Raw genomic sequence first — 17,365 nt, 5'->3', positions numbered from 1 at the left:
CCAAATAACTTTTTTGTTCTAAAAAATCATTTTATTTGCAGCTGAAACTTTGAACAGTTGAAGACAGTAGTGCTATTGCATTTGCTAGATTTGCAGAAATTTTTTTAACTACTCTGTTTGTCTTAATACAGTTTTAACAGATTTTATCCATGTATGATATTTTAAAATGCCAAAATTGGTAATTGCAGTAGTGTGGAGAATCCTACTATCTGAGGAAAAGAGGAGCGTGACACCCAGAAGATGTCAGATGTCTTTAAGTGATGCATTAGTTTAACTTTACAAGTAGCTCACCTTTGGAGTGTGACCATGAGTTTGCTCAAGCCTGATAGATGTTGCTTCAGATCTGAAGGACTGTATAGAAGGAGGTAGAGAACAAGTGCCTGGTGGTGGCCAGATTTTCAGTTACTTCAAATAAGGATTAAAGTCAGGGGATCTGTGTGGGTCTGACATCAGGTATTTCTGATGAAAGAACACAACCCAAACCTAAAAAGGTATCAGTAATCTGGTTTGGCTTCAGAGGAAAGCAGAAGTAATAATGAAAAATGTGAATATTTATAAGTGGAGATTAAATGAATTTCTTATATTCACTTTAGCTACGTAATGATTAAAGGGCACCTGGGAAGTGTTGGACTATGGAAGAAAAAGGGAAATACACTGGCTGAAGTCCGCAGTGACACCAAGTGAGGTTATTTTGTTAGGTGTATTTGTACCTATCTTCATAAAATGGTCATCCCTCCTCCTGCAGTCTTGAGCAGTAAAATAGCCATCAATTTAAATGACTGTAAGGACATTTGGAAAGGAAGGGAGGTGCATCCCATCTAGCCTCAGTTTCAATCAGATACTGTTAGGTGTTTTGTTGAATTTTGAAATTTTTATTTGCAGCATTAAAACTAGGGATACAGCTGTCTTAAGCTTAAATGCAGGATACAACTATCCAGCAAAGTTTGAAATCCATCAGCTGTTACAGCCTGTTCTAATTCAGAACAAAAAATGCAAAACTTCTGGAAAGTAAAGCAGTAATGAAAGCACTGCTGATGGCTAGAACTAGAACTATGTAAGTTCAGTTAAAATCTAGTAAGAATTCTAGAGAAAAGGAATCTCTTGAACTAATACATTAATTTTCAAAGGGAAACTATGGAAAGCCCATCTTGTAGGTCACAGTGATGGAAAACGTCATAGAAAACAAACCCATGCTAGCAAACAGAAGAGCAAATTTGAAAGTTTTTGTTTCTGGTGGTTCTTTTCTGTCATGTTTTTGGGGTTTTTTTTTTTCTCCAAGTAGAGTATTTTATTTTCATTCTCTCTTCTTCACATGGTAAAGAATCACCTGTAACATTCAAGTAGTTTAAAAATTCCTAGACCCTCATTTTATGTACAGTAAAAACCTTTATTGCACAGACTGTCTTCATTCTTTTAAGGCTTTTTTTTGGTGTGTGTGTATGTGTGTGATAAAATGAGTACGTTTGTAATGAGGTTTGGTACTTTTGTTATTCAAGTTGAACCAGCCTGACAATAGAGAGCCCAGCTGTGAGGAGTGCATTACATTCACACTGAGCAGTCTTCTCCAGCCCATGTAACATTGCATCCCAACTCAATATAATTGCATGTATTAGTAATTGAATAAAAACTAGTGGTCCCTTCCTCTTAAAAGGAATCATGTTTAAAATTATTTCCTTTCATGCTTTTGATCTAATTTTACAATCTGATATATTGATCATAGTTTCAAACACCTGCTAATTGTTGTCTGGGTGATTTTGTTTGGGTTACATCTCTCCCATTTCATTCCCCTCTCTTTCAGGAGAAATCCCAATGGTGAATTCGTCAGTTGGACCAAACTGCTGTACATGTAATTGCCAGTCAACCCTGCAGGCGATTCTTCAAGAGCTCAAGACCATGCGAAAGTTGATGCAGATTCAAGCAGGTACAGTGAGCAGTCCCATATGTGTGTACCTGTGACAAGCATTGAGTTGAGGATGGCCCAGCTTGTAGCAGGGTGTTGGACGAGATGGTCTTTGGAGATCCCTTCCAAACCCAAACTGTTCTATGATTCTGTGGTCTTCCTGTTGGGGAATGGTCTAGGAAAGTAAAGTCTGTGTGGGCACTCAGGAAAACCTGGATTGTTTCCTGCTCTCCTAACATATTGGCCAAAGTCAAATTTTCACAAGTTTCTTGGAAATGCAATTTCTACTTTTCAGATCCTTAACTGTAATATGGGATTTTATCTTGTAGCCCTTTAAGGCTTAATTGAAAAGAAAATTAATGTGATCAGATCCATAATGAGAGCTGAGTGGACAGGTCAATATGCCATAACCATGTGCAGTTTGTTTTCACCGTGCAGTGATTCAAGGGTGCCAAATGCTACTTCACTCGTATTCTGCTTACCAGTTCACTAATCTTAGGGGTAAGAAACATAAAATTTGAAGGTAGCTGAAAGTTACCAAATAGCTTTTCATTCAAACCTCTTTTAGCTCTGTGGTAGTCTCAGCTGAGCTAGCCGCTGCATGTCATGGCCTCCACCCTTCCTCTGGCTGTGAAGTACCAGCTTTCAGTGTGTATACCAGCTGTGTATCTGTTCACTGGGGAAAACTATTGAGTCTAGTTTTCTCCTAGGTTGGGAGCTGAAACAGAACAGTGCAGAGCCAGAAGAGTAGTTGAGCCAGCAAGATAATGAGAACATGGTAGGTAGAGTTAAGTTGTCATAGGCTGATGTGAAGCTGCAGACTCTGTGCTACCTAAAAGTTAGTGTTAATACTAATGAGGAGATAGAGATGTTGGAGATTTTGTCAGTTGACTTGTCCATCCAGCATGAGTGATGGGGACTGGAGCTGTGAAGGCTTCCCTCATGGAGAGGCTGGATAAGACCTCTGTAAGAAAAGGGAGTGTTGAGTAATTAACTGAAATATGGGTGGAGTGAAGGGCTGACTAAACTCCTTGTCTCCACGGTGTATAATGTCTGAGTGAGTGATGGGAACGATCAGACAGGTTTTGTAATATCCGTTGACACACATAAAAATGCTTTTCTAGAAGTCATCAATTTACAAAGAAGAACACAAAAGCCCAGTTTTACAATTTTTGCTGGTACATGGGATTCTTTATGCAGTCACACCAATTTCATTGAAATCACATGGTTGATTGAAAAATGGCTTGTGAGTGAGAGTTAGAAAACTGGGGTCTATGCCAGAAGAGCTGACTCCTCAGTAGCAGAACATTTATTTTTTATTATGTATCTACAGAGTAAGTACCTTTGCTAATTTGTGAATCTTTTGATTCACTTGGAATACTTCATAGTTTCTGAAATTATGGTTTTACAGAGGAAAAAAAAAATAATTTGGCATTTTTGTTGCTAAAAGAAAAAAATGCTAAAATTCAAACTTGTAAGTGAAAGTGTAATAACTTACTTTAGTATGCAAACACCCTAATGTCTTAATTACAAACTACACATCCCAGTCTTGTAAATCCTTGCCAGAAATTAAATATTCCAAAAATCTTTTAATAATCAATAGTCTGAGTTTAGTTTTTTTCCTGAAGCTTTGTAGATGAGGACTTTTTGTAGCTTGCTCATATTTTGAATGAACTTGATCTACATGTATAGCACTTACGGCTTTTTCTTTGTTTGTTTTGACCTTGATCTTAGTGATTTATCCACACATGTAATTGTATCTTGATAGTGTTCTTCTCTAGAGGGCTTATTCATATTGGTACAGGTTCAGGATTGGTGCCTTAATTTATACAAGTGATTGTGGATACTGGAAATTGCGAAATACTGATAAATGTAAAATATGTTTTCTTACACTTCAGAGGTAATACATGCCAGTTTTTGTGTATGAGCAAAACACACTTTGGGTTACTTTTTTCCCCCAGAAATTAAACTATTGAATAGTGTTTTCACTCATTCTTGACATAATGGTACTTGAAATGTTCTTGCTGAGCTAATTAACTTGGAGACCACAGTCATAAAAATAACTGTAATTGCATTAGCAATTGTATTATCTTACTTTATCAGGAAGAAATCCTCAAAGACAGTGAGATTCTCAGTCATTCAGAGGGCACACAAATTAATCATCACTTAAGTACTTCATGTCACCAACTATCCAATGGTCAGTAGGAAAAAGAGCTGTGTATTCCTAATTTTCTTTAAATACTGTTCATCAGTATGGCTTGAAAAGCCTCACTGTCATTATCCTCATTGTACAGATGGAAAAATTATGCAAAGGTGATAAAACTTATTTGTTTCCCATGCACCAGCAGCCCTGAAAATCACATCACTTATCTAGAAAATAAGTTCAGTGAGTCAGTAGTTTAATGTTGCATCTGTGTGGTTATTCATGGGCTTTTGTCTATAAAATTAATGCATTAATTCCTTTCATTCAGTTGGGACTCAAAACAGACAGCAGCCTCCTGTTCCTCTGATTTGTGCACAGAAGTCAACAATATCAAGAAAGAGAAATAAAAAGAGAAAACTGCCCCTCAAAGCTGTTGAAGCAGTTACCATGAATAAGAGACCCAGCTCTCCAGAGAATGAGAAGAGGCTGACAGCAAACTCGGAACAATCGAGTCTGGAAGCAATTGAACCCCCCCTGAAGCCAGAGACCCCTGTTTCAGGGTTTGGAATTATCCTTGAATCAGCCTCATCAGATGTAAGTTAAAATTTTAATATGCAGGATTGCAAGGTTTTGAAATACTGACTCATTCAGGAGATTCAGTACTCAAGTCACATTGATGCATCTTCCCACTTTTTGTTAGAATAAACAAGCAAATCTTGGGTAGGAGTGAATGGAGATGTTAGAGTTAGATGTGTGAAGTGCTCATTACAGGATTCTGGGTTTTTTTCCCAACTTTAACAAGCATGAGAGCTCGAAGTTTTCCCTTGAGTTCAAGGCTCCTGTTTTTTGAGTTTTCAGTGGAAACTTGTTCTTCATCTCCCCAATGCCAAGAGCCACTGTTGAGATGAGGAGCCATGAAAAGTGCAAGGTGTGTAAAGCATTCAAAGCCCTGTCATTGCTGATGAGACCATGTAGTCCACACATATATCTTTATCCTGCCAAGGAGTATTTATGTGCTTTCCTGCTTTTCTGGTCCCACTGATTTTGGGGGGACTCTTCATCTCTAGAAAATTCATTTTTGCTGAATTGGGTCATTTTGTCTTGATTGCTATGCGCTGGAATAGGGCCTCCATACTGTTGATGTTGTCAGTGTGACTAAAAAGGCCAAAATTTGCTGCTCTAAGAGTGTGCACTTTTCCTATAGAAAATTGCAGTAAGCATGTTTTCTTGATTCATGCATGTGCTGATAGAAATTCCATGTATCTGGTGGATGAATGGCTTTGTTTAATGACCAAATTGATGTCATCCAAACCAGTTCACTGACGAGTAAACTGTTCATTAATTCCTCTAATATATTTTTAATTTTGAGCAGCTCTTTCCAATTTCCTAAGTACTATGAGGTAGAAAAACATAATTAAATTCAGTATCAATAAGCATAAATGAAAACAATGCAGCAGATAATATTCTATCCTTCTGGAAGAGGGAACTAATAATAAAAAAGAGCAGTCAGGATAATTCAGTTACAGAGATGCAAGCCACACCACTAATTAGGTTTCAGTCTCATGCCACAGAGTCAGTGTAGTGATACAGAATAACTAGTTTGATGCTTTTTTGCAGAGGGCTTCCTTTTGTAGTACCGAGCTTAATAATGTTTGAGGTAAAGGTTTGGGGAGGACTGGTAATTTGTCTCCAGCATGCAATTTGTGCTTATAATTTTTTTTTTGCTTTCTTTCATGGTTTTGAAAACAGTTTTGTGCTTGCAATGGAATTTAATTTGGCTTTATGAATGTGTTCCATCGCTGGACACGATTCTTTGTAGTTGTCAGTTTGACCTAAGGAAAAAAAGAAGAGAAAACATGTGGCTTATAAATCAGGTCTTCATCTGTCCTTCCATGCTTGAGCCCCTGCTTGCCACAACAGTTGTTTGACTAAATCTACAGAGCCAGAACCCCAAGACAAACAAATTGATTTTGTTTTCTCTTTGGAAAGAAAACATTTGAGTTCTGAAAACAGATATATTTAATGTGAAAATAAAATGTGACCTTAAATATTTTGTGAAGGCTTAAGAAAGTCACTTCTTTGAGAATGAATGGCAACATTATCTTTTTCTACTTTTTTTTAAGCATAAAACACACATCTCTGGTGTGGTCACAACCAGTATGTCTGTATGCCTGAAAAAACCTGAAAGATTTTACAAAGCACCATGTAAAATGTTCCCTTGAGAATATTCCACAGGTTGTCTGTAGTGTGTGCTGTGTCATACATCACCACTGCTGCCACTGCAATTTTGCCAACATTTATTGAACTTTAAGAAGGATCCAAATTTAATGGGTATAAAATCAGGGCTGCCAAAACTAGTGCAATTAGTTCAGACCTGCTGAGATGAAATAATGCTACTTAGAGAGGCGGAAAATGTCTTTGTGAGACAAGCCCTTAATCTGGCCCATGGATCAGAGAATCTGATTACAACTCTTTAGTTGAACTTGTGTTTGTTTTACAGTTGTAATATTTCATTTATAACCTAATCATTTTTAATCTACATATACAACCTACTAAACTATCTAGGACTAAATCTAATTCACTGGCTGTTAATTTTAGCACAGCAAATGCCTTTAGCATTCAGGTCTTCTTTATTTTGTTGTTCACAAATAGTTTACCCTCCAGTTCCTTTTGCCATAATCATTATCTATTAATAAGTGCTTTTTCTTTGAGAAATCACATTCAAAGTGATCGTGAAGTTCAAATGGTTACTGATTATCTTTGAAGAATAGTTAACTACTAAAGGAAAGCAAGAATAAATCATAATTTTGCCTTTAACTGTTTTACTGATAAACAAATTTATCCCTATATTAAGAATAAACCAGTCAAAACTAAAATAATACAGATTCCTCCACCCTGGTACAATGGTAAGGTTTGAAATATGTTTTACAGCTGTATTGTAGGGTGGTTGGTGCACCTGCCAAAGTGTAAGGCAGGTGTCCTAACGTAAGACCAGGGAAGAGGGAAACCACCCACAGAAGAGAAGAGAAAAAGCTCACTTGATTTTTCAGTACAAATACAGAAGTTAATAGCAGGGTCTTGTGATCCTTCTGCCTTTTTGGGTTTTAAGTAGGAGGTGTCAGAAAAGGTACCACAGGAACAACTGTCCTTTGGTGAGGGTACCAGCAACAGTGGGGCCAGCAGGACCAAGGCAGTGACTGTCCCTCTGTACTCAGCACTGGTGAGGCCTCACCTCAAATCCTAGCATCAGTTTTGGGCTCCTCACAACAGAGACACTGAGGGTATTTAAAACATGTGTAAATGTGGCATCTGGGGACATGGTTTAGTGATGAGTTAGTGTCTGGACTTAATGATCTTTAGGGTTTTTTCCAACCTAAATTTCTATGGTTCTATAGTTCCTCTGCCCTGAGTGTCTGTATCATTGAGGTCATGTTAGATGGCTATCAAAAGACCAAAGGAACAGAACAGGACAAGTATCCTTCATCACCATGTCAGCTGAATTGTGGTTTTTGGTTTACATGAAGTAGAATTTTTCCCAAGTTGTGAACTTGGCCCACATTTATTTACTCTTGAAAGTCTTTTCTGTCACCAGAAGTTTAGAAGTAACGTATTAAAAATGCACCTACATTTGAATATTGCCAAATGTCAGTAACTGACTGTTTTGCTGGATCCAGTATTTTGAAAGTTCTTGAGGTAAAACATCAAATTTTCATCCAGAAAAAGCTGAGGAACTACATACTTCTTAGAATTTTGTTGTTGTTATTGCTATCTGCATATTTTAAGATTCTTCATCCTGGCATCCCAAAGCATTGTAATCTTCAGTTTTATCACACAGTACTCATCCATGTCCCATGACAGTACATGCTTTGGAAATACTCTACTTGCTGCAACACTCTTCATACTGATTTTTAGAAATCCATGGGAAAAGAATTACACAGCTAAATTGTTCTGAGACTGGCAGCCCTTTCTTCTGTCTAGACTCAAGATGTTCGCAGGTGATATGATGGGAGATGGCATTTGCTCTTGCTTTGTAAACTTCTCTGAAAATTCATCATCATTGCTGAATGTATTTCATATAGGGGGAAAAAAAGGGCAAGTTCTTTGGAGTAAGGCTGTAATGTTGGCTTATTTCCTCATGTCATGATCACTGATTCTTTTACCTCCTTGCCAACTTCTAAACAATATTTTCAGAATTTTAGTTTATTCACAATGTGTCTTTATTCTAGATACATAATTATGCCATGAAGAAATCTTCCTATAAGCATTGTATGGTACTCACAGAAGAAAATTCTGCAAATGCTGTTCATGTAATTTCTGATATGTACAGACAGGGGCAGCAAAAAGACTCTTGGTAAGGGGACTTCCTCAAAGGCCTTGTCTATTTTGGCCCTCAGTGTACTTGAGAGAAGACTCTAGTGAAATATAAGCAGGTTTTCTTTTCTCCTCCATTTCACCTTCTGGCAGTCAACTTAAATCCCTTCAGTGATTCAGTGTTGCAGATTTTTGTACTGAAATAAGCTGTCTGTCTAACATCATCCTCTCTAAACGTGCGTTTTGGGATTATGAGAAGGAGGGACAAATGGATGCTCAGCAAGTGCTGGCTCCAGGGGCAGCCTTGAATTCATCATCTGCTTATACTCATATGGGCCATATCTTCACTGGAATCCCTCTTGGGAAGCCACGTGGAATGGGCCAGTATCCCTGCATTTGTGCTTCTTGGAAGTGCCTGGCTGCCCCACAGCACGCTCGTTCACAGCATTTGGCAGTGAAACAAGTCCATTAAATGGTTAGATAAATGTCCAAAAAGCATCACTTAGGAGCCCTGCTCTGGGATGATCCTGTGCTTTGTCGTTATTACCCAACACTGAAAGGTATCTCTTGTCTTTTTGTTAGCTGTATGCCTAGAAATGATGTCAGTAATTGTTAACTTTTACAGATGCTAGACAAGGAATGTGATTGTTTGATTTGCCTTTTAAGGTGCTTATTCACTGATGGGGTTTGATTTCAATGAATTAAGCTGCTGTGGTCCTGAATAGCTTGGTAGAGATTCATGGTTTGATGAAGTGATTGTAAAGTCTCACCAGATGCATGATTGTAGTAAAATAATGTCTTTGAATGCTCGTTTAATTAAAACATTTGTATTCTTTTGGTAGCCAGAAGTGCAACTTGCAGAAGGCTTTGACGTCTTCATGCCGAAATCTCAGCTGGACTCTATACTATCAAACTATACTCGCTCAGGAAGTCTGCTCTTTAGGAAGCTGGTCTGTGCATTTTTTGATGACAAGACTTTGGCTAACTCTTTACCAAATGGCAAAAGGAAAAGAGGGCTCAATGACAACCGGAAAGGACTAGACCAAAATATTGTGGGTGCAATAAAAGGTATGTTTTCTGCTTTCTTTCATATGTGTAATTAGAACTCTCAGCTAAGGAGAGTATAAGGGGATTAGAATTTCTGACGTGTGTTAGGTCTATTAAAATATGCAGTCTTATTTTTATTCTCTTTCATTCACTTGTTAAAAATAGCTTCTACGGGGACAGCTTGTGTTAATTTTAAGCCAGTGATCCTGGTTTCTGAAGTCAGGCTCTAAGGTTAGAAACTCAATGTTCATGTAAGATAATTATTTTTTTCCCCCAGATATCAGAGATGCAAAGAAATCTTGAAAACATAATGATAGTGTAACTGATACCCTTCAATCAAAGTTCTGAATCTTGCACTGTATTTGACTGTGTCTGCTCTGTAAATTTTTCTCAATAGTTGGTGGCTGAATTGGGGAGAGATGGAGGAAGACAATACTGGCATGAGATGAGTTTGATGCTCATAAGTACAGTGGCCCTCCTATTGGGGAAGCAAATTTCTTGGTGTAAGCACCTTTTGCCGGGTGATTTTTCATAGCAATCACTGCTATCTAGCTTCCAGAAGAATACATATACCTTCAAACTCTGTGATGACAGTATATAAAGAGCTGGTATTAGGCCAGAGATTCTGAACAGGATTCTGTTTCAAAATCTGATATTGTAGGGACAATATCCACATTACCAAAAGACTGGCCAGAATTAAGCTTTAAGAGTAATGCTGTGACTTGTTCTCAGGTACAGATTGCTAACTTAGGAGACATAGGGCAATAAGAAGAGCTTCTGTGAGTGCATTGGCAGCAGAAGGAGGCAGGATAATCTTCTGCGGTCACCTCTGTGCCAACTTTTGGACCCCTCTTCCCATGAAAGAAAGGCATTGACAAATTGGCTGGAGTCCAGTACAGGGACCACCAAGGCTTATGACTTCACCACTTTCCTGCTTCAGTACCAAATGAGGAGAGTCTGAGAAAACTGGAGAGAAAATTATTCAGGAGAAGCCTTACTGCTATTCACAACGACCTAATGGGATGATACAGAGAAGTGGAGTCAGACTCTTCCCAATGGCAAAAGAAGCACTGAACATGTGGAAAATTGCTAAGGAGAAGCACTTTTGGCATAAGGATGGTTGAGCAGTGCAGTAGGGGCTCAGAGAGGCTGAAGGATTTCCATCCCTGGAAATATTCAAAATGTGACTGGTCACAGGCCAGAGCATTATGATCTAGTTGACCATGCTTTGAGCAGCAGGCTGGGCATGCAGGCCTTCAGAGGACCCTCTCAAGTGTGCACGTCTGCCACAAAGTGTATGTTGTGCTTATGTCATAGCAGCTGACACAGTTACACTTGTATTTACGTTTAAATCACAAACAGTTCTGTACTTTCTTTTCTTGAGCTCAGTAATCTGTAAAAATCTGAGTCTGAATTCTCTCTATCTGTATCTCATTATTCCTTAAAAGCTTTAATAAATAAGTAAATGAAAGAGAGAGGAGTTCAAAATTACTTCCAAAAAACCCACTCTAATTTGAACAGCACTTGATAAAATAAATGTTTTACAGTAAATGCAACAGCACTATTAAAATAGCAGCTGGTACCCACTGCAGAAAGCAGTGTTTCTCAGTAGCTAAGATTGTATTAGTGGAGCAGATTCTGAGGCTTGGCTTAGCCTCTTCCCTTGAGTTTAAAAGAAGAAAGGAGGGACTTGTAGTTCCAACAGAAACATTTAATCTCTGTTGGTACTACTAGGTACCACTGCCATAACAGTGACCTTTATTGGCATTTAGAGTATTGCCCTAATGCTAGTGCCTGATCCCTGATAGGGAAGCCTGTCCCTAAAAGCTGTGATGGAATAAGATGCCAAGGTCTGACATCCTGTGGATCTTCACTCAGTCTGGCTCCAATAGCACCCTTCTTCCCTCCAAGGAGCTGGGCTTATCAGACACTGAGGTTTCATTTATTCCAAGAAATAACTGAGCCAGTATGAAATCTCTACAAGAACAACATCATGTTGTTTGCATTATTATCATTAGGACATTACTCTACCACGTGCCCAGATATCCTTTAGTGGCACTTTTAGTCCTTTTCCATGACAGAGGTACAAAAGGCTACATTCATGACAAAGATGGGCAGAGAATTTAAAGGAGGGACTGTATGCTTGAAAATCACTCTTCCTGTCTGAAAACATTTTCATTGCTGTCCTTACAAGTAATTTAATGCTTCTGCAACAGAATGATGAGCCAGGGATTCACTCATTTGACTTTGGGTATTCAGTGGCACTTGTTTTATCAGTTGCAGTGTTTCTCCTGGGCAATCAGCTTCTCTTGTGAGTCTTTCACTCAGAATTGCGGAAAAAGAAAAAAAGGTGAAAAAAATAAAACTAGTCAGAAGCAGTTATTTTTCCTTTGTGTTGTTGACTAGAAATTCAGCCAGTGAAATCCTTCCCTGCAGAAATCAATGAGCTGTGTTCAGATATAAGTGTGATGTGTCCCTCAGGGATCCATAGTGGGACCACTACAATTTAATATTTTCAGCAATGACACAGGCACTGGTTTCTAGGGCACCCTCTGCAGGTTTGCAGATGACACCAGGCTGAGTGGTGTGATTGGTTGACAAGATGGAAGGGATGCATCCAGGACCTTGCAGGCTGAAGGAGTGAGTCCATGTGAACCTCCTGATGTTTGACAAGACCAAGTGCAAGGTCCTGGATCTGGGTCGGGGCAATCTCCAGTATCATTATAGACTGGTGGATGAAGGGATTGAGAGCAACCCTGCAGAGAAGGACTTGGGGTACTGATAGACAGAAAATTAGATATGAGCCAGCAATGTCATAGCTCAGAAGGTCAGCTGTGTCCCAGGTGCTATCACAAGAACTGTGGGCATGATTCTGTGCCTCTGCTCCACTGTGATGAGACCCCACCTACAGCTCTGCATCCAGCTCTGGAGTCTCCAGCAGAGGAAAGGCATGGACCTATTGTAGCAATTCCAGAGGAGACCACCAGGATGGTCAGAGGGCTGGAACACCTCTGCTATGAGGACAGGCTGAGAGATTGATGTGGCTCAGCCTGAAGAAGAGAAAGTTCTAAGGAGACCTTATTGTGGCATTTTAATATATAAAAGGGGCTTGTAAGAAAGATGAGAATGAATATTTTACCAAAACCTGTAGTGACAGGACAAGGGGGCAGTAGCTTTAAATTGAAAGAGGGTACATTTAGTTGGACATTAGAAAGCTTTTTTTTTTTTGATGATGATGGTAGTGAGACATTGGAACAGTTTGCCCAGAGAAGCTGTGGGTGCTCCATCCCTGAAAGTGTTTAAGATCAACTTGGACAGGGTGTTGAGCAATCTGATAAAGTGCAAGATGTCCCTACTCATGCCAGTGGGGTTGGACTAGATGATCTCTGAAGTCCCCTTTAAGTTCAAACTAGTCTATGTTTCTATGACAGAGGGTTTGTCAATACCTTACAGCTTGGGTGGACTAGAACGGGCAGGTCCCAATTCTCCTGCTTCCTTGCTGTTGCATTCCTGTTCCTTTCTGCCCACACTGTTATTTCTCTGACCACACATTGAGCAGTTGCCTGTTTTAAGTAAACAGGAATCACAAGTCATTGATCAGGTAGGTTCCTGTTGTGTCAGCTACCATATGGATTCAGAAGGGAAAGATTATTTCTACCTTCACAAAGTTGATGTTTATTGCAAGTCAAACACTGTGAATGTGTAGGGATGTATTGACTTCTGTGGGCAGCCCTCAGAGTTGGTCTGATGTCCTTGTAGATCAGACTGCCCAGGAAAGTGTTGCTGATGTCTGCCTTGCCATGGTTTTGTGAACTTTTAACATGGAAGGTGTTTGGGGGGGGGGAGATTGCTTTTGGTTCCCTTGTACTTAGCAAGTAGTGCTGCTTCAAAAGTGTGTGTATAAAAATACTGAAATTGTCATTGTTTTGTTACACATTTCCTGATCCCATTTGTGTGATATTTATTCTCAAGGATTACAAATCCCTTGAGCTGGGACCAGCTTTCTCTCTTTGTTTGCCAGTCATAATTGGACACTGGGCTCTGAGACCTCTGACCAAGTTTACAATAGCAATACTATCAGCAAGAATATTTTTTCTATTTCTGCACTTGTTTATTTTTTGCACACCTCTCAGCTGCATGATGAAAATCAATTGCATCAGTTTCACTCCATTTATAATTCCGTATTTTTGGTATAACACTGTTAGGTTTGCTGTAAATATGGATTTAAAGATAATGTTGACCTTATCTGTACCTTTTTTACAAAACACAAAATTAGACCTGTAGGATATTTCTTTTCTTCTCTGTAATGGTGCTGCACTCTTTTTTTTTTTTCTTTTTTTTTCTTTTTTTCTTTTATTTTCCCCTTTCTTTAGTAGGTTTATACAAATTCTATTCCATCTGGTTTGGCAGTATAAAAACTCTGGAGATTTCCACAGTGGTAGGACTTTACTCTTTCATCACTTTGCCTGCAGCCTTAGGAATCTGACGAAGAGGCCACCAAATGACCAGAGCTTCAGCTCTCTACCTGTATCATATGAAAGGCAGCATTTACAAGTGCCTGCCACAGCTGAGACTCAGTTCTAAGTGCACTGTTATTTTTCTGTGATCATTTTGTGTGAAATTCATGTAGACATCAGATGTAGAACATTTCACTGGGACAGGCTTTTATACATAGTATATAAATATAAATATATACATAATGATGCCATTCCTGTCATATTTATGCAGCCAAGTCACTTCTTAATTATGAACTTGTGAAATGCTGAGTTGGACTTTATTCTCACAATCCTACATTTAGCAACTTAAATTCTTTTTGATAATTGAATAATTTCATATATTTTGATTAAAATGCTCTCCCATCTCCTTTTCTCCATTTTTGGTGGCATGTTTCAAAAAGGTGGTATCTTTTTGTTTCAGTCTTTACAGAAAAATACTGCACTGCTAACCGTGTGGATAAACTTCCTGGTCCTAGGGACTGGGTCCAGATTCTTCAGGATCAAATTAAACTTGCAAGAAGACGATTAAAAAGAGGCTCAGGTATGTATAAAAATATGAGGAACAATATGTGAGTGTAAGATTAAAAGCTTAGAGCCTTTGTATCCACAGAAGTATTTTTTCTGTTGACTGTAGAGTTATGCTTGTTCATTCTATGGAAACTCGAACTCTAACACTTTAACAGGTTTCTGTGGGTTTGGAATGCTGGCAGGTTTAGGAGGTGTCTCTACAGACAAGTTATGTTTGAGTCTTTCTCAAATGTTGTCTCCTTTCCTTTAGCATCCAAACTCTTCTTTCCAGAAATTAGATGATCCATCCAGGGTTGCAGGTAGAAGTTTTTTTAATTCTGTTATTTAGTCTGACAAGCCACTCACTGTACTGTTAAGACATAACCCAGCTGACCTTTCCCTCTAAACTGTATGTGTCTGGAAGAATAGATGAGTCTTCTCACATTCCTTGTGAAAGAATCAGCAAAAGAACCCCAAAAGAAAACCCAGCCACCCACCCTGGTTGTGGCAGCAAGGCTCTGCAATACGTGGGAGGCAGCTTGCCAGCAGTGACAGGTAATCTAGGCAGGGTTTTGCAGCAAAGCTGCTCAGCTTGGGCTGGGATAACCTGGATGCTTGGGACCAGGCTGCAGCGAGCTCAGTGCTGAGCTCTCCCCCTGACAGCGTGCGGCTCCTGAGCCCTCAGCTCCAGCCATGAACGTGCAGCCTGGAAATCTCCAGTAGGATTCTTGGGAAAGAAATGCTGCTGATTAAGAGACCTTATAAACCATAACTAGTCTCCTTCCCACCTTCATGCCTCCAGTTCTACAAGGGGCTTTCTCCATAAAAGACTTCACTTCTCTTTCTCATCCTGCAGTTTTCTTAAGGCTCTCTCAGGGCTGCATTTCTTGCCTGTCTCTTCCTGGGCATATCTGACGCTGTTGTCTGGGGCACTTCACTTGTGCCACCTCCTTAAACACAGTCTTTACTGTGTTTAGCTGCCTGCCTTTTCCCTTCTTCCCTTCTGCCCATCACCACGATTAAGTGCCTGTTAGCATCCATGGGATGGAAAACCTGATGGCTCCGCGGGGGATGCTCACCCCGTGGTCCCTGGTGGTGAGCAAGACCGCAGGAAATGTCTTCTCCATCTCCCTGTCTCATAGAGCCAACCTTTTCCATCCAAAGCCACATCTCTGAAACACACACTTAGGCTGGCATCTGAAATCATTCTCCGCAATGTTATTAATGCCAGGAGGGAAAAGCATAAGACGGAGGAAAATGAGAAACACCCAGAGACAGAAATAACGCAGGGGGAGGACGAAAGTACAGATTATTCAGTAGCATAAGCTTCCCAGGGTAGAGAAACAAACCAGCACTGGCCTGAAAAAGGGTTTCTTGTGTGTTGGGGGGAGGGAGGACAGAGGGATACAAGATAATCTTGTTAAAGGCAGTGTCAGATTACTGGTGTTGTACAACAGGATTGCTTTCTGCCCCTTCCAAGGCTGCCTTTCAGCCTCCCCAGGACAGGAGGTTGGAAGTGGGATGTCAGGCTACAATAAGGTGAAGGGTGCAGTGCAGGATGTGGGGAGCAGAGGGTCCTTGGGTTGTCTGCAAAAGATCCCTCAGGAAGGAGGATTGACCTAATTTTGTTTTGATTTTTATTTTCTTTCATCCTTTTTTATTTGCTTTTCTTCTTGCCTCTGCAGGATATTAATTAAAATGACAATGACATTCAGCTTTTGCTTTTCAAATGGGGCCACCTCTATCTCTGGTCCTTGCTCAGGATGGGAGAATCTAAGCAGAGGATATTGTGTCTAAGCTAGTAAGACTATGAAGGAAAATAAGTGAAGCTGGGTAGTGTACCAGAATCAGATAGGCTCCCCTGTCTGTGCTGCAGAGGGAAGGTAACTTGTTCACCTGTATGTGGATGCATAGTGAGCAGCAGTGTACCTAGCATCCCCTCAAGTTTATTTGTTGAAAATAAAACTGCACAGTACCTAGATTGGTAGAAAAGCTCTTTTTTTGTGCTGTTTACTGGCCAATCCCTGAAGTGCCCTGGTTTCTCTCTAATGTGGCCACAGGCAGACATGCTGTTTTCAGTGTGTCAGGAGTGACTGAACACACACACCACTGTGGCCACTTGCACCTTTCCAGCCACTGCCGTCTCCTCTGGTGGCTATAGCTAACTCAGCCTGACCTTGCACTGAAGCAGAGAAGTTTCCCAGGCCTTTGTGACAGCAAAACAGTAGATGGGAGCAGAGAGGCAGGAGCAGACAGCTGGTTGCAGTAACATCCTCGTGTTGTTTAAATCAGGTTTGTTGGTACTTTTGTGCTACAACTGTGAGCTCCTGATATGAGGCATCTAGAGATGACTGCGCAACAGATTTGTCTCTGTTCTACTCCCGTATTTTGTGTCCAGCATTGGCTGTTAGCAGATGCCTGGGGGGGTCTGTAAGACTGAGGGAAGGATGTTGTGGTGTTGGTAGAATAGTCTCTCAGCCCTCAACAGCTTTATCCTGATATAGAACTGGTGATGTGGAATTGTGCACAAATTCTCTATTCATTGTGCAACCATACCAAAATTATGTGTAATTTACAGAGACCAAAACAGGAGGGGAGGGCAAACAAGGAGGGAGAAGCTCTTCCAGGAATTAATGTTGTAAACCTTGGCTTTTAAGTATTTTAAAAGTTGCAGCCACTGGCATGTGGGATTCATTGCTCTTCTGGCTGAGCTCTTGAGCTCTTCCAGTCTGCCTGTGGCCAGTGGAGCAGAAGATGAGCAAGTGTCTTATGTCCATACTCCCAGGTCATTCTCTTTTTGGAGTTTTGTCTCCACTTGCTCACTGGAACATGCCAGCTGATCTTCTGGGGACAGACTAAGGGGCCCAAAGAACAAATCTGAGCCAGCATTAATCTAACTTCACCCACACTTTCTGAACCAATGTGTCTCCCTGGTGCTTGATCTCATTATTTATCTACAGT

At 40.1% G+C, this 17,365-nt stretch overlaps 1 protein-coding gene across 5 annotated transcripts in view; it reads left to right on the top strand.

The window, feature by feature from the left end:
* LOC131573394 (BEN domain-containing protein 7-like) overlaps positions 1-17,365 on the top strand; it is a 44,672-nt gene that overhangs the window by 17,270 nt on the left and 10,037 nt on the right. For 4 of the 5 annotated variants that reach the window (XM_058827329.1, XM_058827332.1, XM_058827328.1 and 1 more), the window contains 4 exons: positions 1,799-1,921; positions 4,372-4,637; positions 9,197-9,422; positions 14,319-14,438. In XM_058827329.1, coding sequence (XP_058683312.1) covers positions 1,799-1,921; positions 4,372-4,637; positions 9,197-9,422; positions 14,319-14,438 — 735 coding nt within the window. Of the gene's footprint in view, positions 1-1,798; positions 1,922-4,371; positions 4,638-9,196; positions 9,423-10,133; positions 10,846-14,318; positions 14,439-17,365 lie in introns of those variants that run through there. The other variant, XM_058827331.1, reaches the window with a different exon arrangement.

Source organism: Poecile atricapillus, chromosome Z (assembly GCF_030490865.1).
Source record: "Poecile atricapillus isolate bPoeAtr1 chromosome Z, bPoeAtr1.hap1, whole genome shotgun sequence".
Lineage (NCBI taxonomy): Eukaryota > Metazoa > Chordata > Aves > Passeriformes > Paridae > Poecile > Poecile atricapillus.
Note: the sequence above shows the minus strand (reverse complement) of the source record. Positions and strands in the feature narration are given on the sequence as shown.